Genomic DNA, 24,292 nt, shown 5'->3' with positions numbered 1-24,292 from the left:
TTTATTTTATTTATTTATTTATTTATTTTTTCAAACTTCAAAAAGTGATTCTTTACTATTGCAATATTGGTTACTAAAAGGTCACTTTATGTTCAATAAAAGAGTTAGGGAAAACTTTAAGGAGTTAGAATTATTATAAAAAACAAACAGGTGTTTGAATCTAAAATAATATAGACTGCATCCCAGCTCTGAAAGAAGAGGGCATTAGCATTCTCTCACTTTCTCTCACCTCACTATCCCCACATCCTGATATATATTATTAATTTTGCATTATTGAGACTTAATTAACATTTAGAGGAATAGATAAAGAATGACTTATTTTTGTCATTTTGATCATTTGTTTTCTATATGCCTTATAGTTTTGTTTTTGCCCCATATTTCCTGCATTACTGTCTTTTTCTGTGTTTCCTTGTTTTTTGCAGTGAAACTTTTTGTTTCTCTTCTCATTTCCTTTTGTCTGTACTCTAGCTGATATCTTTGTGGTTATCATGGGGTTTACATTTAACATTCCTTTTTTTAAAAAGTTTATTGGGGTGACAATTGTTAGTAAAGATACATAGATTTCAGATGTATAATTCTGTAATACATTATATCTCACATTGTGTGTTCACCACCCAGAATCAGTTCTCTTTCCATCACCATATATTAGACCCTGTTTACCCTCTTGTAGAGCCCTGCTCCCCTCACCACCTTACCCTCTGGTAACCCCTAAACTATTGTCTATGTCTATGAGTTTTTGTTCTTTCAGTTATTTGTCTTGTTCTTTTGTTGTTTTCGGTTTATGTACCACATATCAGTGAAATCATATGGTTCTGTACTTTTTCTGTCTGACTTATTTCGCTAAGCATTATAATCTCAAGATCCATCCATGTTGTCATAAATGGTCCTATTTCATCTTTTCTTACCGCCGAATACATTTAACATTCTAAAGTTACAACACTGTAATTTGTATTTACAGTAGCCTAACTTTAATAACGTTCAAAACTGTGCTCCTATACAGTTCTGTCTTCACTTCATTTCGAGTATTGACTGCACAAAATTATATTTTTATGCTTTGTGTGTTCAAAAATGTAGTCTGTTTTAAAAAATGCATTAGTTTTTAAATCATGTAGAAAAAGGCAAATTACACACCAAGATACAATAATACCAGCTTTTATAATTGTCCATGTGTTTTCCAATAATATTTATTTCTTCATATGGTTTCGAGTTACTGTCTAATGTCCTATCATTTCAACGTGAAGAAGGACTCGTTTTAGCATTTCTTGTAGAGCTGATTTACTGGTAATGCACTATTTCAGGTTTTGTTTTATTTGAAATGTGTTAATTTTGCCCTTATTTTTGAAGGACAGTTTTGCCAGATATAGGTTTCTGGTTGAGTTTTTTTTTTTCTTTAGTACTTTGAATATACCAATCCAGTGCCTTCTAGCTACCATGTTTTTTGACGAGAAATCTGCTTAAAATCTCCCCCCTCTTTTTTCTGCCCCCCCCACTCTGGTTCAAACCGTTGTTTCTTAGTCTAGTTGTGTAGGACACAGCTCCCTGGCCCGTGCCTGTATTATGAGCCTTGTGCTCCCCCCGGCTGAGGCAGTTGGTCACCAGTTGTCGGTCGGACACTCATGCTGCCTGCTGGCCACTCACGCTGGCTGCCCACCCCTCATGGCAGCACACAGCAGCCCATGGACACTCACTCTGGCTGCCGGTCACTCACGCAGGCTGCCGGCCACTCATGCAGTCCACCGGCTGCTCATGGCAGCACACAATAGCCCAGGGCAGCACACAGCAACCCGCGTCAGCTCACGCTGCGCTCTGGCTGCTCATGGCAGCCCAGCTCCAGGGAGGGCCATTGTTCACAATCTTAGCTGTAGACGGCACAGCTCACTGGCCTATGTGGGAATCGAAACAGTGACCCCGGTGTTAGGAGCATGGCGCTCTAATCACACCTGAGCCACCGGGCTGGCCCTGCTTAAAATCTTAATTGAGATTTTTTGGTATGTGACAAGACAGTTTTTTCTTGGTGTTTTCAAGATTCTCAATTTGTCTTTGTCTTTCAGTAGTTGTGTTATAACATTTTTCAGTGAAGGTCTTACTGTGTTTATTCTACCAGTAGTTCCTTGGGATTCTTGGATGTTTATTTTTATTTATTTATTTATTTATTTATTTATTTAATATTTATTGGGGTGATAGTTGTTAGTAAAATTACATAATTTCAGGTGTACAATTCTGTATTACATCATCTATAAATCCCATTGTGTGTTCACCACCCAGAGTCAGTTCTCCTTCCATCACCATATATTTGATCCCCCTTACCCTCATATCCCTCCCCCCACCCCCTTACTCTCTGGTAACCACTAAACTATTGTCTGTGTCTATGAGTTTTTGTTTCTCATTTGTTTGTCTTGTTCTTTTGTTGTTTTTGGTTTATATACCACATATCAGTGAAATCATAGGGTTCTCTGCTTTTTCTGTCTGACTTATTTCATTTAGAATTATACTCTCAAGATCCATCCATGTTGTCACAAATGTTCCTATATCATCTTACTGCCGAATAGCATTCCATTGTGTATATATACCACAACTTCTTTTTTTTTTTTTTAAATTAATTTTATTGGGGTGACAATTGTTAGTAAATTTACATAGATTTCAGGTGTACAATTCTGTATTACATCGTCTATAAATCCCATTGTGTGTTCACCACCCAGAATCAGTTCTCCTTCCATCACCATATATTTGACCCCCTTTACCCTCATCACCCACCCCCCACCCCCTTACCCTCTGGTAACCACTAAATTATTGTCTGTGTCTATGAGTTTTTGTTTCTCATTTGTTTGTCTTGTTCTTTTTGGTTTATATACCACATATCAGTGAAATCATAGGGTTCTCTGCTTTTTCTGTCTGACTTATTTCACTTAGCATTATTCTCTCGAGATCCATCCATGTTGTCACAAATGCTCCTATATCATCTTTCCTTAACGCCGAATAGTATTCCATTGTGTATATGTACCACAACTTCTTTATCCATTCATCTATTGAAGGACATTTTGGTTGTTTCCATGTCTTGGCCAAACAAAACTGCAATGAACATTGGAACACACGTGTCTTTATGGATAAATGTTTTCAGATTTTTTGGGTAGATACCCAGGAGAGGGATTGCTGGGTCATATCGTAATTCTATTCGTAATTTTTTGAGGAACCTCTACACTGCCTTCCATAACGGCTGCACCAGTCTGCATTCCCATTGGATGTTTATTTTTATTTGTTTATTTATTCATTCATTCATTCATTCATTTATTTATTTTAGATGCTGGATAACAGTTTTGCTCCCCAAAATGCCAGACTTTCAAAATCTTAGTCATCATTTCGTCTTATACTAAAAAATGTTTTAAAAAAGGTAAAGCACATTTGCTTACTTGTACACTACATATTGTTAACAAACTGTATCAAAGTACTGAAGAACATTGTTTTAATAACAATTGCAAACAGAGTTAAATGGTGTAGTTTTAACATAAGCAAAAAGTGAATTCCTTCCAAAATTTAACACCAAAATAAATATTATTTGTTTCAAAATGGCGTTAGAAGGCCTTAAAAATTAATATATTTTTTAAAGGTAGTATCCACCAAAATGGAAGATAGATCAATATTGAGTAGATAATTATGACACTGATGGTTTTTATTTTATTCAAAAGTTCTCTTGGATTTGTCTCAGATAACGTTCAGGATCACAATGTGGTAAGTCAGCTAAGAATTCAATTTTAGTTCACTAACTGCATAAGACTACATCTAAGTTTCCAGAGATAGGGCAAACACACCTTAAAATAGTAATACAGTTTCCTTTAAATATTGCAATGAACTGTGCAAACATGAAGAAGAAAAATAATTTTCATGTAAGGTCCTTTGGTTCACTTAAAGTTTTTTATTTTTGGCATTGGCTAGGAGAATCAAAGTGATGACAGACTGTTTTCCCAGATTTGTGTTCACTTCTCTTTTTCTTGTCTTTAGAAGGTTTTACTGGTTGATTTCCATTGGCCATTTTATTCTGAAAGACTTTTCCACTTCTTGTTTTGCTTTCAGACACATCAAGTTCAGCAATTGTATTTACTTCAGACACATCAAGTTCAAATGTGTTATTGACTAAGTGCTCAACCTAAGAATGAGAAATTGAAAGATCTGGACTTTCTTTACACCTCATAATTTCATCTCCCTCACAAACTAAATTTAGTTCTTCAAGTTCAGAAGATCCAGAATTTTTTTTCTGCTCTTCCATCTTAGTTTCAATGTCAAAATCATCACTTATATAATGTTCCTGTTCATATTCTACATCATCTTTGTCCATGAGAATTTTCTGAAGTGGTGTTTTTAATTGTTTTGGAGATAATACAGGTGAATAAATATTTTCCATTCATTCTTCTCAGTAGTCACTTTGACGGTGTGACAAGGAGTTGGGACTTCTCCCACATTTAAGTACATAGGCTCCCAATCAAATATCTCTCCTTCACAATCACCATCCTTAAAATCAGGAGGCTGGTAATCTGCAGATGTGACTTCATCGTAGTAAAAAAGTTTCATGGTCAAACAAACATCATTAGGTAAAGGTCCTAGATTTTGCATTAGAACATAATACTTGCGAATGAGGAGAATACTTGCTTTCTTCGTGTCAGCAGATGACACACTTGATTCACTGCTTTGGTTTTTACTTAAGAAGTCCATGATTGGTCCATTATTGGTATATTTGAATTTAAATTACTAATGTTCTGAAATTGTGTGAGGGTCTTCTGGATTGGTATATACAGCTAGCGCAACCATCCTTAGATGTTTTTTCTGTAAAGCTTGATAGCATCCTGGCATCCACTTCACTAACTGTGTAGATCCTGGACAATGTTTATCTTCTCTCAGAATTTTGACACAAAGATCATCTGTATATCTTGTTCCATAAACACATTCTGGAAAAATTCCTCTCAAATATGTGATGCAGGATACTGAAACTGCTAGGAGCCTTTTTACTAACACTAAAGACTGCTGCTCAGTTGATATCTTACTGGGAAATATCAATGCACTCACAGAAGTTCTCTTCAGTTGTGCAGTGGCTATCTTCTGATTAAGTATTTTCTTTAATTCAACGTTTGAGGGCCACTACCAGCGACCAGAACTGCATGACACTGATTCTTGGATGTTTATATTCATGTCTTTCATCAAATTTGGAATTTTTTTGGTGATTATTTATTCAAATAATCTCTCTGCCCTTTTTCTTCTCCTTCTGAGATTCCAATAATGCATATTTTGGTCCATTTGTTGGTGTACCACATATTCCTTAGGCTCTGTTTACTTTTCTTAAAATTTTCTCTTTTCTGTTCCTACATTTGATAATTTCCATTATCATATCTTCAGGTTCACCAGTTATTTCTTCTGTCTGCTCAAATCTGCTTTTGAATCTCTTTAATGAAATTTTGCATTTTAGTTCGTGTATCTTTTAGCTCCATAATTTTCCTTTTGGTTCATACGAGGTCTGACAATTAAGTTTGTGAACTTGTTGCAATGATGCTGCTAACCTTTTTTTATATCAGAGGGATTATTCATTATGAATTTGTACCAACTGGACAAACAGTTAACCAAGTTAACTGTTGGAAGTGCTGAAAAGGCTGTGTGAAAAAGTTAGATGACCTGAATTTTTTGCCAACAGTTCATGGCTCCTGCATCACGACAATGCACCAGCTCACACAGCACTATCTGTGAGGGCGTTTTTAGACAGTTAGCAAATAATTTGGAACACCCTCCCTACTCACCTGATCTGGCCCCCAATGACTTCTTTCTTTACCTAAAGATAAAGGAAATATTGAAAGGAAGACATTTTGATGACATTCAGGCCGTCAAGGGTAATACGATGACAGCTCTGATGGCCATTCTAGAAAAAGAGTTCCAAAATTGCTTTGAAGGGTGGACTAGGCGCTGGCATCGTTGCATAGCTTCCCAAGGGGAGTACTTCGAAGGTGACCATAGAGATATTCAGCAATGAGGTGTACGTAGCACTTTTTCTAGGATGAGTTTGTCAACTTGATTGTCTGAGCTCGTGTGTATATTTTGTCTTTTTATGAATATTTTCATTTTGTCATAAGTCACTTCCTTGCATTTGTTCAAGGTTTATTTTAGCTTTCTGAGGAGCTTTAAGACAGTCCTTTTAATGTCTTTGTCTATTGAGCCTGTCATCTGGATTTTTTCAGGGACAGGTTCTGTTGATCTATATTTTTTCTTCAAATTGGCCATACTTTTTTGTTTCTTTGTATGACTTGCGATATTTTGTTGAACACTTGACATTTGAATCTTATAATATGATAAGTCTGGAAATCAGATTTTCCGCCTTCACCAGGGTTTGCTGGTGATTTTTTAAAATTTTTATTGTAACATGTCTTTGTTCCAGGGATCAGTCTGATTTATAAACATAACGTCTTAGGTCTTTTCTAAGTCTGTTTCTTTCCTTGGTTATGTCTGTGACTTTCTGAATACCCTCATGTATGTGATTACTTTGTAACGTCTTAGTCATTAAGTGTTTGGTTTCCAAAAGAGAAAAAAAGAAAAACGAGGGGGAGGGGGGAATAGGTCCTAGTCCTTTAAATCTTATGGAAGTCATCTGCTACCACCAAAAAAGGTGAAATTGACCAAAATTAACTCTAATTCTTGTTGAATTTTTTTGACTGGAAGTTGCAAGCCTTTAATAGACAGCAGAATTCCAAAATGGTTACATCAGACAGATTCTGCCAGTGCAGTTGTTGTTTAGGTGAGTAGATGGTAGGTGCTTCCTACTCCACAATCTTCCTGAGGTCACTTGATATGAGTTTTATAGTTTACTGTACAGGGATCCTTGATTTATTTTTGGTATGCGATTGTTAAATAGTTTTGGAAATGTGGTAATTACTTTATGTATCTTATTACAAGGGAATGCTGTAGTTTAATAACTATAGTTTTTTATTTCAAAATTTTTATTCACTTAAATAATACCATAATTATTTGTTTCATTAATAATAATTATAATGGATGAGAATATTGTGTGTAAAGATTTAACTCATTCTTTGGCTATCAAAATATTAACCATATCAAGTTCCCAATTTTTTGTATCAATTTATTTTTGAAAATTAACTAGTGAATTTTTTTGATAGGTTACTGACAGATAATATTGTATTAGCCTTAGGTATACAATATAATGATTTACTATATGTTTGCCTTGGGAAATGATTAACACAGTAAGTTTAGTTAACATCCATCATCACACACAGTTGCAATTTTTTTTTCTTGTGATGAGAACTTTTATAATAAGAGCTGTCTTAGTAACTTTCAAACATGCAATACGCTTATAGTGGAAACTTGTCCCTTTTACTATAGGGAGAGCGTTGCCACCTACCCTCCTGGCCCCTCCAGCTCTGGCAGCCACCAATCTGTTGTCTATATCGAGGTTTTTTTGTTTGTTTGTTTGTTTGTTTTTCAACATACCACATATAAGAGAGAAAGTGAGATGTACAGTATTTGTCTTTGTCTGACATATTTCACTTAGCATAATGCCTTAAGGTCCATCCATCTTATCATAAACAGCAGGATTTCTTTCTTTTTTTATCACTGAATAATATTTGTGTGTGTGTGTGTGTGTGTGTGTGTTTGCATCACATTTTCTTTATTCATTCATTTATTATAGACACTTAGATTGTTTCTATATGTTGGCTATTGTAAATAATGCTACAGTGACATGGGGGTACTAAATACCCAGTACATGAATTGCTGAATGACTTGGCAGTTTTATTTTTAATTTTTTTAAAATTGGGAAACAGAGTGTTTCTCCAGGGCGCATCAGCTCCAAGTCAACTCATTGTCTGTCAGTGTAGTTGTGGAGGGTGCAGCTCAGCTCCAAGTCCAGTTGCCATTTTCAAGCTAGTTGTTGGGGGGCACAGCCCACCATCCCATGTGGGGATTGAATTGGCAACCTTGTTAAGAACTTGAGCTCTAAGCACATGAGCTATCCAGCTGCCCACCGGTGCTCAGTGGCAGCTTAGCTGAAGTGGTTGTCTTCAATCTAGTTGTGGAGGATGCGGTGGCTCACTGGCCCATGTGGGAATCAAACCAGCAACCTTGTTGCTAAGAGCGCACTCTCTAACCAACTGAGCCAACCAGCAGCCCCTATTTTTAGTTTTTTGAGGAACTTCCGTACTACTTTCCATAGTGGATGCACCAATTTACTAATTCCACCACCATCGCACAAGGACATCCTTTCCAACACTTGTTATTTCTTCTCTTTTTGACAATAGTCATTCTAACAGGTGTGAAGTGATACTTCAGTGTGGTTTTGATTTGCATTTCCATGATAATTAGTGATGTTGAGCTCTTTTATGTGTACCTGTTGGCCATGTGTATGTCTTTGGAATAATAATTACTCAGTTCTGCCCATTGAAAAAAATTTTTTTTCTGCTATTGAATTTTACTGAGTTGTATGAGTTTTTTTTAATGTATTTTGCATTTTTAACCCTTTTTGGATATATGGGTATGATTTGCAGATATTTCTCCCATTCCCTAGGTTGCCTTTCCTTTTTAGATTTTTACTGGGGAAGGGGAACAGGACTTTATTGGAGAACAGTGTGTACTTCAGGACTTTTTTCCAAGTCAAGTTGTCCTTTCAATTTTAGTTGTGAAGGGTGCCGTTCAGCTTCAAGTTGTCCTTTCAGTCTTAGTTGTGGAGGGCACAGCTCAGCTCTGGGTCTAGTTGCCATTGTTAGTTGCAGGGGACGCAGCCCACCATCCCTTGCAGGAGTTGAACCGGCAACCTTGTGGTTGAGAGGACACGCTCCAACCAGCTGAGCCATCCAGGAGCTCAGCAGCAGCTCAGCTCAAGGTGCCGTGTTCAATCTTAGTTGCAGGGGGCGCTGCCCACCATCCCTTGTGGGACTCGAGGAGTTCAACCAGCAACCTTGTGGTTGAGAGCCCACTGGTCCATGTGGGAATCGAACTGGCAGCCCTTGTAGTTAGGAGCACAGAGCTCCAACCGCCTGAGCCACCAGGTTGGCCCCTAGGTTGCCTTTTCATCTTGGTGATAGTATCCTTATCTTAATAGAAGCTTTTTAGTGTGATATATTGTTTACATTGCTTTTGTTGCCTTTGCTTTGTTGTTAAGCCCACAAATCATTGATAAGACTAATGTCACGGAGCTTACCCCCATGTTTTCTTCCAAGAGTTTTATAGTTTCAGGTCTTATGTTCAATTCTTTAATCCATTTTGAGTTGATTTTTGTGTATAATGTGAGATATTAGTTCACTTTATTCTCTTATCCAGCTTTCCCATCATTTGTTTCACCATTGTATATGCTTTGTTCCTTTATCATAAGTTAATTGACCATACATGTGTGGACTTATTTTTGACTCTCTATTCTGGATTGATCTGTGTCTGGTTTTCTACCAATGCCATACTGTTTTGATTCCTATAGCTTTATAATATGTTTTGAAATCAGGAAGTGTGATTCCTTCAGCTTTGTTCTTTCACAAGATGCTTTGGCTATTTTTGGGGTCTTTTGTGGTTCCATAGAAATACTAAGATTGTTTTGTTTTTATGAAAAAGGTCATTGGAATGTCGATTGGGATTGTATTGAGTCTGTAGGTTGCTTTGGACATTTTAACAATATTAAGTCTTCTAATCCATGAGTACTGAATTTCTTTCCATTTACACATATTTGCGTTGTCTTCAATTTCATCAACCGTCTTCAGTTTTCAGTGTACAGGTCTTTGTCCATCTTGGTTATATTTATTCTTAGGTATTTTATTCTTTTTGATGCAATTGTGAGTGGAATTATTTTCTTAATTTCTCTTTGTGATATTTTGCTAGTAGCGTATAGAAATGCTACTGATTTTTGTTTATTGATTTTTATATTATGCAACTTCACTGACTTTGTTGATTAGTTCTAACAGTTGTTTGGTAGATTCTTTAGGGTTTTCTACATGTAAGATCATATTATCTGCAAATAATGACAGTTTTACTTCTTTTCTGATTTACATGCCTTTTATTTCTTTGTCTTCCTTAATTGCTCTGTTTAGGATTTCCAGAATTATGTTAAATAAGTGGTTAGAATGGGCACCATTGTCTTGGTTCTCATCTCAGAGGAAAAACTTTGAAATCTTTTACTGTTGAGTATGTTACCTGTGGATTTGTTGTATTGGCCTTTGCTATGTTGAGGTACTTTCCTTCTATATCCAATTTCTTGAGGGTTTTATCATGAAAGGATGTTGAATTTCATGAAATACTTTTTCTATATTAGTAATCACGTACCTTTTATCTTTCATTCTATTAATGTGTTGCATCACATTTATTTGTGGATGTTGATACATACTTACACCCCTGGAATAAATCCATTTCGATCACGGTGTAGGATCCTATCTTTAAGGTACTGTTGAATTTGGTTTCCTAATATTTTGCTGAGGATTTTTGCATCTATAGTCATTAGGGATATTGGTCTCTAGTTTTCGTTTCCTATAGTGTCTTTACCTGGCTTTGGTGTCAGGATAATGATGACCTCCTAAAATGAGTTTAGGAGTATTCCTTTCTTTTCAATTTTTGGGAAGAGTTTGGGAAGGATTCACATTAATTCTTTTTAAATTGTTTGGTAGAATTATCAATGAAATCATCTGGTTCTGGGCTTTTCTGTACTGGGAGGCTTGATTCTAATTCAGTCTCCTTACTCGTTATTGGTTGCTTCATATTTTCTTTTTAGTCTTCGTAGGTTGTATGTTTCTAGTTATTTATCCATTTCTTTTAGGTATTTCAATTTTTTGGCATATAATTGTTCATAGTAGTCTGTTGATTATCCTGTATATTTTTGTGGTATGAGTTTTGATGTCTCCTTTTTGATTTCTGTTTACATTTATGAGTCTTCTTTTTCTCTTAGTTTGTCTGGCTAAAGGTTTGTCAGTTTTGTTTGTCTTTTGAAAAAAACCCAGTTCTTAGTTTTGTTGATATTTTGTGTTGTTTCTCTGGTCTCTATTTTATTTATTTCTGCTCTGATCTTTTTTGTTTTCTTTCTCCTGCTTCAGTTGTTCTTTTTCTAAGTCCTTGAGGTGTAAAGTGAGGTTGTTTACTTTTTAGACGTCTGATGTATTTTATGTGTGTATTATTTTGCTTATTTTTCATGTGCAGAATTCTGCGGTGTGGGTATCCACCCCATATCCCAAACGAAATATGGAGAATTTAAAGGTAGAACAGGAATGAGAACTCATTTCTCAAATCTTAGTTTATTATTTTTTTACTGTTTAGATCATATGTTCTTCTATGTGGGATAGTGTTTGTAATTTACTGATTTTTATCTTGAATATATGCCAGCTGGCTTCAAAATTCATTTGGGTTTAGAAGAATTGAGTATAATACTATTTTTTTTTGCAGGGTTTCACAACAAAATAAGACAGTAGATAATAATTATGCAAAACAGGCTGCACATACCAAAGAAAAGAGAAGAGATGATGATGTCATTTCTCTTATAGTGTCTGATACTCAACCTAAAGGTTTGTTAACCTTAGAAAACTTGTTTGAATTTTTGTGTATTGCTTTATAATAATTTTAAAATTGTAAATAACTATTTAATTTTACATTTCAAGGATATGTGAAAATAAAGGGAGATTATTTAGCAACACAAAGAAAATTGCTAAATTTACTATTTGTATGTTGTAATATATACTTCTTGATTGATTTACTAAATTCAGAAGTAAATTTGGATTTTTGTTGTTGTTATTGTTGGGGCTGGGTGTATACCTATAAAGGTATAGTGTTTAGCTATTTCTAAGTGTTTCCATGGATGTGTTTGGGAGTTGATATTACTGCTAACTCGATGATTATTATTAGCTTCCTAGTGCCTATCCTCCTGCTATGAACTACATTCTTTATTCATTAGAATTTCTCTCAACTCTAGGAGGATGCCAATACAAGCCATTATTAGCATTTTTAAAGGTAAATACATCCCAGACTACTGAAAATTCTTTGTAGGCTTCCTGGCATGTCGGGTCAGCTGACTTCTTTTCTCTTTTTTTTGTTTCTCTTTTAAGATTTTTAAATAACTTACAAAAATTTGCACCAGAACAATTTACTACATTAGTCAGATGGGAAACTAACATCTTCAGGGGTATCTTGGATTATTGATAGCTTCAAACTAGTGAGGTATTTTGTTTTCTGAATGATTTTATAAATTATTCACAAGAAAAGATGGTCCTTTAATGACACTATGCAAAATTTCTTTGTACTTCCTTTGAAAAACAGCAATCTACACATTTTTCGTAGCCTTTTCCATACAAGACGAAAACTTATAAGGAACCTAGATTAATAACTTCAATGTATACAAGAAACCAGCTGCAACTCCTAAGAGGGTAATCTTTAGAGAAAACATTGTGACTCTGTAGTCATAACCTTTCAATTAGTCACTAGGTATTGTCTGCATATAAGGAAAGACATTTCTTTTCTTATGAATTGTGCTTTCCCCAGAAATAATTACCATTACTTATCAAGTAAAAATATAAGTACTTGTATAAGTGAGCTCAATTCAAATACTGTCAAGGCACTGTTAAGCTCTCACACTCCACTGCTTTTCTAGATAGAATTGAAATAATTGAATAAAAAGCTTTCTGATTTGTGCCCTTCAGTATTACTACAAAGTCACAGTGGAATTTTAGATATACAGCAGGCAAAAAAGTGCGTAACAATAGAAATGCTTTATATTTTCTTAGTATCCCTGAAGGTTTTGGAAATGAGGTATTAAAACTCATGTTTTCATCCTATTAATAATTGTATTTAATTCCAGTTGTTTAACATATGCCATAAATTAATGGAAATTCTTAATCTCCAGGTATACCATTTTGTAGTACATTATGTTTGCATTGTGGAATTTGCTTTTATAAAAATAATACATTGGAAATATTTAATATTTTTTGTTTATAGGATGTTTTCATCTCTGATTTCATATACTACTAATATTTGCAAGTTAAATTGTACATAATATGCAGGTGGAATCATATTTTTACAATGTCTAGCTCTATCTAATAAATTTATTCCTGTTTTCCATGAGACAGTCTTGGCTGAAGTGCAAATGGTGAACTGTTTAAAGGAAAATTCCTATATAATAGAGTTTTTCTCAAGCCACTTTCCTTTCATCAGTCTTTTTGATATAGTATTTATATTTGAAATTTTAATTTAATAAAGTTTTTATGTATAGAAATTGTATTTGACTACCTTTGCAGTTTACAAAATTACAAATAAAATTTATTGTGCTTTTCAAAATACTCTGTTGATGATTAGGGGATTTTATTTTCATGGGGGAGGAAGTAAATTGGAAGACTGTTGACTCTTGAAGTTTTTGCCTTCAATCATATCCCAATGCCTGCCTTTTAAACAACAACAAAGAGATATTATGAATGTTAGTCATTAGTTGTCTGTGAAGCTAGAGTAAGAGCAAGAATAGTTTGAAGAGTGTTGAAAGAACTTCGAGGGCATAGAGAGGCAAGGCTAGTCAGTGTTGCATGAATAATAACTTATGGATTTAGGGAATATGCTTTGGGATTTGCTGTGCATAACCTTTGAATTTGTATTTGTGTGATATAGCTTCAGAAAGCAAAATGATTCATGGTAATTTTCAGGTAGAACCTATTGGAAGGTATTTTAGTATAGTACGTATAGTTGATAAACGAAATATTAAGCATTATTAGTAGTAATTGCCATGGATTTCATAGTCAGATGCTGAAGAAAGGTATTTTGGCTCCTTTCAAAAGAGCAGTGATCAATGCTCTGCTCTTTTGTTATTGTCTGTTTTCACTTTAAAAATATGTGCACAACTTACATTTTAAAAAGACAACAAATTCTAAGATCACAATGAATTGTCGAAAAATTTTAAAACGTGAATTTTCCATGTTTTTTTCCGAATTTTATTAAGATCCCCCCCTTTTTTGGTATTACAGTTGAAGTTATAGTAAAAGGTAAAACATGGTTTGATTGCTTTGCTTTGGTTACTAAAGAATACTTCTTTTTAATATATTTTCCTCATATTTATTGTACAACGAACATTCACTTTGTGTATGTAGTTTAAAATAGGGTATCTCTTCATATCCATCCATGTCATGTCATATGAGAATTTAACAGTGGACTTCTTTTTTAACATTCAGTTTGGAAGTGGTATATTTGATGATATTTCAAAGAGCTCTCCTAAAAGGGATTCATTCTGTATTTTTTGGTTATATTTATGTCTCTTGTTTTTTAAGAGCTCAGTAGTGGAAGCAGAGGTTGTGATGATCTTGAAGAGGGGAGCAGAAACAAGGATGATACATATTCTGATTCAAAAATGGAACCCACTCTGATTTCCAGGAAGAGAAAGAAAAGGCTTAGAAGTAATTTACGTGATTCTCATAATTGTACTTCTTTATATAAGCCCACAGAACAGACAGTAAGTAGAGGTATTTAGATGTCATGTGAAATAATTTGTGCTATCATAAAAATGAATTGACTGTGGCCAAATGTTTTTCTAGCTTTTTGCTTTTGTCTTCAGATTTCTTTCTTTTCTTTGTCTCCTTTTTTGATTCTTTGTTTGATTTAAAACAAATAATTTAAAAGAAACTTTATTTTTGCAGTAATACAGTTATTGGAACAAATTTAAATATTATGAATGAGTAAAAAGTTATAATTTCTCCTCCTCTGATGCCACTCCTTACTCAGTAGTTTGGTGTATATCATCAGACTTATTTTACTTTCCCTTTCATTAACCAAATACTATTTGTACTGTTTAGCTAATTGCTTTTTCACTTGCTTGTAAAATTATTACCAGATTTCTTTAATCAGTAGTTATTTACTTACCAACTTCTTTAAGCTTCTCTTTATCTAGAGTTTAGGGAATTTGTTGTAAGTAAAGAATTATCATACTTAAAGCATACATTACCTATTTTCTTTTTTTTTTTTTTACATTACCTATTTTCAAAGACTTCATGTATGGTTAACAAAACAATAAGAAGACAGCTGTTTGATTCCTTTGATTCACAATGCGTTTCAGGACTTTGCAGGCCTTTGACTTACACACATGATTTAGATTTACGCAGCAATAGAGATTTGAAGGCAATGATTAATTTTCGTAATTTTTCGTATTGTTATCCTGTTAGGTTTTAAATTTTTCGCTCTCGTTACTAGTCACTTGATATCATGTCCTCATTGCTTTTGCAAAATAAAACTGTAAAAAATCTTCTTCTCATTCTAAAGTTGACTTAGATCATGGGAGACTACCTGAAGCACTTGTAAATACGGGAGTCTCACCGTCCCATACTTTTCAAAATGTTTAGTCATCAGATTGGACAGACCGAACTCTGTATCTTTATACTTGGGAGACACTGGCAAGAGTAATGTAGTATAATTGTGTAGTTTTCTGTCCCTATAGTTATAGAAATGATATACTATTTTTACTTTTATATTCTTCTTTAGGAATTTAAACTTAAAAAAAGTTTGGTTTTTTTTGCCAAATTTGATTTTTTATGTTGCCAAATTTGAAAAATGTTAATTTTTTGTATGCATTTATTTATGTTCAGAAAGAACAAGATAATGACTCAACACTATTCACTGAGTTTGAAAAGTCAAGTGAAAACCATTATCAAGACCCAAAACTGCTTGAAGAAATTACGCCTGAACCTGTAGAAAGTGATTTTACTAAGCTATCCTCACTTAATAGTAAAGAGGTCGCTTTGAGTGCTGCTCTCAAAAGCATCCCTGACTGTTCAATCACTGAAACTTTTGAGAGCTCTATTTCCACTGATACTGCGGGGAATTCTACCCTGGTTGAAAAAGATGAGAGTGAGTTGAATGCAATAGAAAAACCGGTTTTAAGTGAACACAGTGAAGGGAACCAATCACTTATCTCAGCTGAAACAAGTAAGTAACAGGAGGATTGGAAAGGCTCTTAATTTTATCTCATCAGTAGATTTTTAAAAGATTCTGTAAGGACCATTATTGTCATTTGGTTGATGAAGCTGAATGAAGTGCAGAGATTTTAAGTGCTATTTAATTATTGTCATTAATTTTTATTTAATTAATTTTCAAGTATTTGATGTGGTCACACTGTACATAAAAAGTTCTAAAAGATATACAATGAATAGTCTCCCACATGTTCTCCTAGCCCTCCATTTCCCGAAGCAACTAATGTAACAGGATTTAAATTACAATTCATAGTGATGGTACAATATTAGAACTAGGACTTGTTTCTAAATTCTTATCTTGGTCTTATTTATTTTTTAAATGTCTTTGTCCTTCAACCTTCAGGTGACTGCTAAACGATAGCACTGATATGGAAACATTGTATATAACTAGTATAAATTAGGTAATGAATGATAGACCAGTTTCTAAACTGAATAAAGATAGATGATTAAATTTACTGGGATTATTAAAGATATCACATGAATTAGAAAGTTCTTTGTTTGATATATGATTATTGTAATATTTAAAAAAATAAGTTTTTCCTTTTTAGTTGTTGTTTCCAGTGATGAAGAAGGACCCATTGAACATAAAAGTTCAGAGATTCTTAAATTACAACCTACTCAAGACCATGCTATCACTAATGAAAATGAGAGTACTTCTAAATCAACATTGTCGGAATTACCATTGATTACATGCCAGTCAGTACAGGTAATTTATTTCTGCCTTCTCACAGATAAATAGTGAAATGTTCACTATTAGCTAATGACTACTTATTTCATCAAGGAGCATATTGTAACAAAAATTACAATTTTTCTTAGTTTGAATTTTGAGAACACTTTCATATTAATTTCAGAGAAATATAATAATTGTCTTTATTTTGAATTAAAAACATTATACCATTTTTTCTCGTGATTTATATTTCTTCAGTCTAAATATTCTATTGAATATATATATATATTTTAATGGTTCACATTAGACATTTAGTTACTTTATCAAAACTTTTTCTAGAATTAAACAGTTTCCAATATTTGTGTGTCTGGTCTTGCAGTACTGTAGCTGCTTGGAATTACTCGTTTTCCTCGTTTGCTGTTAAGGCAGTATACTGCAGAGGAAAGAGCATGGCTTCTGAAGATATGCAAACCTGTGTTCAAATCCTGGGTCTGCCATTTGGACAACTCACTTAACTTCCTTAATGAAGATAATGATACAAGATTATTTTGAGTAGCAAATGAAATAATGTGGGGGATTTAGAATAATGTCACATACCTATCAGTTTGTTAAGTCCTTTGTCTCTCCCTTCTTGCAGAAAATAATAAATGGAAACCTTTGTTGGTTTAATGTCCCCCAATTGTGTTTTTGACATAGTACTTTGAAGAGTATAGCTTTAAAGTAAGGTTCAAATAATTTATTGTCAGTCTTCATTCATATTACCAGCCTCTGATTATCTTATTTTTAAGAAATGATTATTAATTATTTAGAGTAATTTTCTCAAGGTAAATCATAGACTTTTTTTTAAATTCTTTGTTTTAAATTAACATTTAATCTGTCTCTGTGACTCGTTTAAAAAAATTTTTTTTAATTGGGGAATATTGGAGAACAGTGTGTTTCTCCAAGGCCCATTAGCTCTAAATCGTTGTTCTTCAATCTAGTTGTGGAGGGTGCAGCTCAGCTCCAAGTCCAGTCGCTGCTTTCAATCTTTAGTTGCACGAGGCACAGCTCACCATCCCATGGGGGAATTGAACCAGCAACCTTGTTGTTGAGAGCTCACGCTCTAACTAACTTGAGCCATCCAGCCGCCCCTCCTGAAGCTCAGCGTCAGCTAGTTGTCTTCAATCTACTTGTGAAGGGTGCAGCTCACTGGCTCATGTGGGAATCAAACCAGCAACTCTGCGGTTAAAGAGTTTGTGCTCTAACCAACTGAGCCAACAGGCCGCCCCAATCATATGCTTTTTAAGAAAAAATAATCTAGATAATAATTACTTCTTCACAGTAAGAACAGTATAAAATCCTTCAATTTCATTCACTAATAATGATTTAAAGAAGTATTTAACTTTGAAAATCATGGTCAGCATTTATATAATACTTAGGGTTACATGCATTTTATAATTTATTCCTTGTTAGGCTTCATCTGAGTTATGTCCATATAATCCTGTCATGGAAAACATTTCCTGTGTTACACCTAGTAATGAGATGGATCTACAACTGGATTTTATATTTACTTCTGTTTATATTGGCAAGATAAAAGGAGCTTCTAAAGGTTGTGTAACAGTAAGTATATTTAATTTTTTTGTATAAGTTTAGGATCTTGGATAAGGTATTCTCAGATTGTCTTCTTTTTTTAGTGCAAATGAAAACAGAATTGAGAATAATTTTATACGGGACACTTTGAATGTCATACAAACTTTGAAACATGTCTTTAATTGGGGAGAGATTTCTAAAATCATATCTTTGATCTGACTACTCTAATGAAAATCATGTATGAAAAAAATTATGCGTAGTATGTATTGACATTGGGATCTAAAACTAATTTGGTGATAAAGTATAATTTTATTCGGGGTATAATTGGAAGCACAAATAAAAAATCTCATTTTGCTGGTTTAAATGGTTATAAATTGAATTCTCCAAATTCCTAAACTTGTTATTTAAGGATCTCCAGGAATAGTTCCTGTTCCTGTTTTTCCACTTTTCTTTAGTATTCCTCCTCCTATATTGTATATGAAAGCCAGACTGGATTTTACTCAGTTCTCTATAATTTTTCAGCATTTCTGCCTGCTGAACTCCTAATCATCTTTTAAGACTTATCTGAAATACTTCCTCTTTCAGGAAACCTTTCCTGATTTCTCCTTCCTAGCCAGAATTAACTTCTCCTTTTACTGTGTACACACAGGACTTTGAACTGTTGTAAGATTTATATAGTGGTTTATAGTTTTGCCTGAACCTCTCCATTAATCTTTAAGCATCTTGTGGTGAAGAGCCATGCTTTCATTTCCTTTTATCCTTCCATAAATGGCTCAAACCTAAAAAGGCCCCATAAACTTTAGCTAAATTGAATACTCAGGTATTTTCCTAAAAGTTTTATTAATATTTCACTATGTTAGGAATAAGACAGGGAGTATAAAAATGGTAAGACATGGTCTCTGCTTTCAAGGAACTGGTTGTATAATGGAAGAGACAGACATGTAAATAGATATTTACTTTACAGTATGGTAAAATGTACAATAGAAATAAGTACAAGAAAGGTGCATATAGGAATGACTTCTTATATCTGTTTGGAAGAATCAGGAAGGACTTCACAGAGAAGACAGTACATGATTTAAGACATAAAGTAGATGTTTACTTGGTGACTGTCCATGAGGGAAGACCTGATCACCAAAAAAGTAAACATTATGTATAAATCCAACAAATTCTGGGAACTACAAATAATGGTAGCTTTTGACATAATTAAAACCGCTTTGATTGAAAGCACAAGAGCCATTCAGTTTAAAATTAATATTCCCTGGTCACTAGTTTTCAGATATTAATAATTTTGGCATGGTTGAGGTGATTTTACAATTTTTTTTAAAGGAATTTTATTCGCTTTTCACAATTTCCCCTCCTTTTTTGCTTTTTTATTTTAACTTCCAGTTTGACCATTTTTTTTTGTTGTTGAACTCTTTCTAATGGCAAAAAAATTGGGTAATTAAATATGTGACAATAATTGATTGGCTGGGGAGGAAAATCGAAAGTAATTATTGAACCATATATCTTCATTAGTTAATGCATTAATTATGTTATTACATAGTTAGGTGGACTTGTTATGGGGAAAAAACAAATCAAACAAAAAACTAGAAATGAGTGAAGGAATAATTAAAAGAGCACCTATAATCTTACTTATCCAGAGACAACTGCCACTAATTCTACAGTGTATTTCATTCTGTATTCTTCATACTATATATATATTTAAAACAAAATGGTATGACATACTGTTTTGTAACTCACCGTGATTATATTAAATTAATTTAACTCATGTACCTGTTTTGGCGTACTTAGGTTCTCCTTAATTCCCGACTGTTGGACCTTTCAGTTCTCCTAGTATTTTGCTATTACAAATTGTAGGGGACAGCAAATAGTCAATAAATGTCATAAAATGGGTCTTAAAAATTTGTCACATGTTTGTTGGAACACTTATAATTAAAGTAAAAAACTTAAATGTCTAATTATAAGAAAGTGGTTTAGTAAATCAAAGCAAATATATGCAGGTAAAATATATGCATGTGAGGAATTCTGCAAAAGTTAAAGTAATTATATTTTGATGGAGAGCATAAGCAATTTTAGAAATGACAAAAATAGTTAAAAATAAGTCTCAAGACTTTCAAATTTTTCAAAAGACTTTAGTGTATGTTCTTTTTCAGACAAAGCTCCTGATGTTCTGTAACTTAGAAATTAAAGAACTTCTTTTGGGGGGTAAATATATATGAGAATTAAATTTAATCATTTTCTTAATGCTTAGTGAGTGTCTGCCATGCACTGCTGTAGACACTGGAGATATTGTTCTCATTATCATGATAGTTACAATTTAGCTGAGCTAGAAAAATACCTATAGTGGTAAACTATTATATAAGTTAGAGCCATTGTTTTATAGTTGGATATTTGTTATTACTTTTTTAGTGTAAAGAATGCTACAATATATGTGAACATTTCATCTTTAGATCTTAGCTTTGTTGATACTAGGAAAATGTTTATTAAGTACATACTATGTTCAGAGAACTCTATTAGCTGTCGTTCTAAGTTATAAAAATAGCTCTTTTGTTTAGCTTTATTTTCAAGTTTAAATAGAGATGATATGATTTCAGAGAACTTGGTTAACCTTCCTGCCACAGAAACATCTTTGTCATTTTCTTAATCGAGGATTAAATTTTAGCTGGGGTTAGGGCTTTGCCTTTGGGAGAGGTTACACGTTGGCTTAGTTATCCTACAAAGGTATAAATGAGTATCAGATCCTTGCCAAGTGGGAGGTTTGATAGGACAAAAATACTTACAGTGGGCGAATGAGAGAATAATGTAGAAAGTAGAGAGCAAAGATATATAGATGCACTACTCGTTTGTAATTTCATAGTAATGAGTATAAAATTTCAAAAGCAAACACTCATATTCATTTTCTATAGTTAGTTATTTTTATTTGCTAAGATATATTTTATCAGAGTATAGACCCAGTGGAACATGTTAAAATTTGGCAAGGGAAAGTATACACCAAATATATATATATATATATATATATATATATATATATATATATATATATGGATATGGAAATATATATGGATATTTACATATATATACATATATATGGCTATGTATCTGTATGGATATATATATGGAAAATGTACACCAAATATATAGCAGTTGTGTTGAAAGAGACAGAATAATAAGGTGGATTTGACTAAATTAAACTGGATAACGTAATCAGATGCCAGTGTCTAATGATAATAGTTCCCCTTGATTAAACATCTTATTGGAAACTGAGAGAAATTCAGTAAGTTACCTAAGTTTATCGACTTACTATTTGTGAAGTGGTGGAGATAATAGAGACAGGATTTGAACCCCAAGCTCAGCTTTTAAAAAGTCATGTGCCATTTTGCTTGAATTTTTCTCTGTGGCTAATTTACTCTATGACATACGACTTTTATATTTGTGAAACTATAATATGACATAATTTTTAAATTGGCAAAAGAAATGGAACCACAGTAAACCTGTGGTATCACCGAACCTTGTTTGCTGTTTGTTTGGAACTCTGTTGGCAGTTGATTTGGGTACCCGTGTATCAAAACCATATTTGATTTTGTTTTTTGTTTGTATTCACAGACTGTACCCCTGCTTTGATCAACAGTTTCATAAATGTATTGATCAAAAGGGAAATCTAACCAAAGAATAAATAAATAAGCATGAATTAATTTTATATTAATAAAAAAGCAAATGTCAAAGCACAAGCCTATTTTAGAAGGTACATGTAAGATTTAGGTGTTCCACAACTCTTGAGAGTTTATTATAAAAGCAGCACTTAAGGAGGTCAGATACATAAAAGAGGGACCTAGAGAAAATTCGTGTCCTGGCAGAAGGAGCAGAAAGACAAGAACCTTGCTGCCTTCTCAGTCAGGAGGGCATTTGTAACATGGAACAAAGACAGATGAATGCTGGGAATGTCAACAAAGCCAAGAATCAAACCCTGTTTTGTAGTTTATTTACTAAAGTCAGTGACACCTTGTGAAGCCTTTTGGCAGTTTCTTCTGGACTTTGTTTTATTTCTTCAAAAATTCAAGAAACTTTTTTTTTTTTTTTTACGCAGTGCTTGTAGAGAGGGATTTATTTCAAAAAACGTTGTTGAAAAATATATTAAGTAAAGTCTTAACGTGTTTTTATAAATGAGCATATTGAGAATTAAATTATTTGCACAGGATTCTTAAACATCAGTAAAACCAAGTCTTTATAGTGAAACATATTCTTAGTTTATTGATAAACAGGCAGGAGCACTTCTGGTGTAGATTTTGAGTATGTACTTGTGGTTTGAAAAGTTTGAATAATAACGCATTTTGGGTGGTAACTCATTTTTTGCTTTTGTAATTTTCCTTTAGTTCACGCCAAAGTATGTTAAGATCCCATTTCAAGGTAAGCTATCATTGTCTTATGACTTCTTTCCACTGTAATTTGGAAATAGATGCAAAGAGAAAGAGTTAGAACAGGATATAGAGAGGAAAAGAAAAATGTTTTAAAACAGGAGCCAGTAAAGAAAAAAATAGAAGGGAAGGGAGAGAAGAAGAAATGGAAGAGGGAAAGAGGAAGGGAGAAATAAAGGGATGAAGGAAGAGAAGGAGTATAGAATGATGTAAGGAAGGAAAGAAGAAGGAAGAAGAAAGGCAGACAGGCATGCAGGATACATAGGCAGGGTAAGAATAGAGAAAGAAAGAAAAAGATGGAATGAAATGGAGTGAGAAAAGATATAGAAAAAGGCTATAAAAAATGAAGGAAAAAGAAAGGGGGCAAGATAAAAAGGGAGGCGTAGGAGGAAAGAAAGAGAAGTTTAAAGTAATGAATCTGTAGGAAAGAGTAAAATACAAAAGAATTGAAAGAAATGTGAGAAGAAATTGAAAGAAATTTGAAAAGGAGCTAATAAGAAAATTAGCACAATTTGGGCAGTGGGGCCCAAAGAAGTCAGTTAAAATACTGCAGTAAAATATGAGATGGATGGATGATAGGTAGATAGGAAGTAGGTAGGTAGGTATATAAAATATAAATGGTTAGAGCCATAGATAGGTGATTGATTGATAGACAGTCTATTACAAGAGCCAGTAAATAGAAAGTAAAAGAAAGAGGAGCGATAGGATAGGATAGGACAGGAAAGGAAGAGTGGAAGGCAGGCTGGCATGCATATAAACAGGCATAGAGGATAAATAGTAAGAAATACAGAAAGGGAACAAGAAAAAGACATGGAGAATTGGAATAGGGAAGGAAAGGAGGAAATACGAAAGAAATAAAGATGTATAAAATGGATTAATTTATAAGAAAAAGTGAAAATAAAAGAATGGCTGGTAGTATGAGAACATCAGGATAAGTATGTTTGAATGCTTATTATAAAGTGTTTTTCAAACTTTAATGTTCATATGAGTCACCTGGGGTTTTTGTTAAACTGAAGGTCTGATTTAGTACATCTAGGGTGGGGCCTGGTTTTCTGCATTTCTAGCAGGCTCCTAAGTGATGCCAATGTCGCAGGCTGAGGACTACAGTTTAGAGTAGCAAGTTACCAGGAGACAATGGGGGAGGAGTACTAAGAGATTTGTTTCAAATCGGTGCCCACCTTACATTTATACTTAGCTGATATTTATGTTCCTAGTTCAGCTGCTTGTTTTCTTAAAGTTGTACCAGATGACCCTCAGGACTTCTTTATACCATTTTCATGTTTCTTTGGGGGAAAAAAGGACCTCAGAGGATGTTTTTTTTAGTGCTCTCTGAGGGAGAAAGAGTGATAATTCACAGTGATTACCTAGAAGTTTTGAGAAATAAAACCTAGAAGAATTTTAAAAGAAATACCATCTTAGACCATTCAGGAGCTCATATTATTCTTGACAATTCTTTTTTATTAGTTTCAGATGTACAAAACAATGTAATAGTTAGACATTTACACCCCTCACAAAGTGATAACCCCTCCCCCAATCTGCTACCCCTCTGACATCGTATACAGCTTTTACAATTCCACTGACACTATTCCCTATGCTGTCCTCCACATCCTTTGACCATACATATGTTAAATTATAGTTGACATTCATTGTTATTCAGCTTCAGCATCAGGTGACAATCTTTTGATAGTGACTAGTCTGTGTAG

At 33.7% G+C, this 24,292-nt stretch overlaps 1 protein-coding gene and 1 pseudogene across 9 annotated transcripts in view; one reads left to right on the top strand and one right to left on the bottom strand.

Annotated features, from left to right (window-relative positions):
- The window catches only part of SENP7 (SUMO specific peptidase 7), a 118,791-nt gene that overhangs the window by 67,537 nt on the left and 26,962 nt on the right, over positions 1-24,292 (top strand). For all 8 annotated transcript variants that reach the window (XM_081026638.1, XM_081026636.1, XM_081026641.1 and 5 more), the window contains 6 exons: positions 11,395-11,513; positions 14,250-14,431; positions 15,558-15,897; positions 16,490-16,647; positions 18,061-18,207; positions 22,548-22,581. In XM_081026638.1, the coding sequence (XP_080882764.1) occupies positions 11,395-11,513; positions 14,250-14,431; positions 15,558-15,897; positions 16,490-16,647; positions 18,061-18,207; positions 22,548-22,581 (980 nt within the window). The remainder of the gene's footprint in view (positions 1-11,394; positions 11,514-14,249; positions 14,432-15,557; positions 15,898-16,489; positions 16,648-18,060; positions 18,208-22,547; positions 22,582-24,292) is intronic.
- LOC308506238 (HORMA domain-containing protein 1-like) lies at positions 3,911-9,187 on the bottom strand (annotated as a pseudogene). The gene is made up of 2 exons: positions 9,182-9,187; positions 3,911-5,127 (listed from the first exon to the last, which is right to left on the bottom strand). The product of its transcript is annotated as an HORMA domain-containing protein 1-like (transcript).

This window comes from Rhinolophus hipposideros, assembly GCF_964194185.1.
Source record: "Rhinolophus hipposideros genome assembly, chromosome: 2".
NCBI classification, from domain to species: Eukaryota; Metazoa; Chordata; class Mammalia; order Chiroptera; family Rhinolophidae; genus Rhinolophus; species Rhinolophus hipposideros.
The sequence above is the reverse complement of the archived record's forward strand: the minus strand, read 5'-3'. Positions and strand labels throughout refer to the sequence as shown.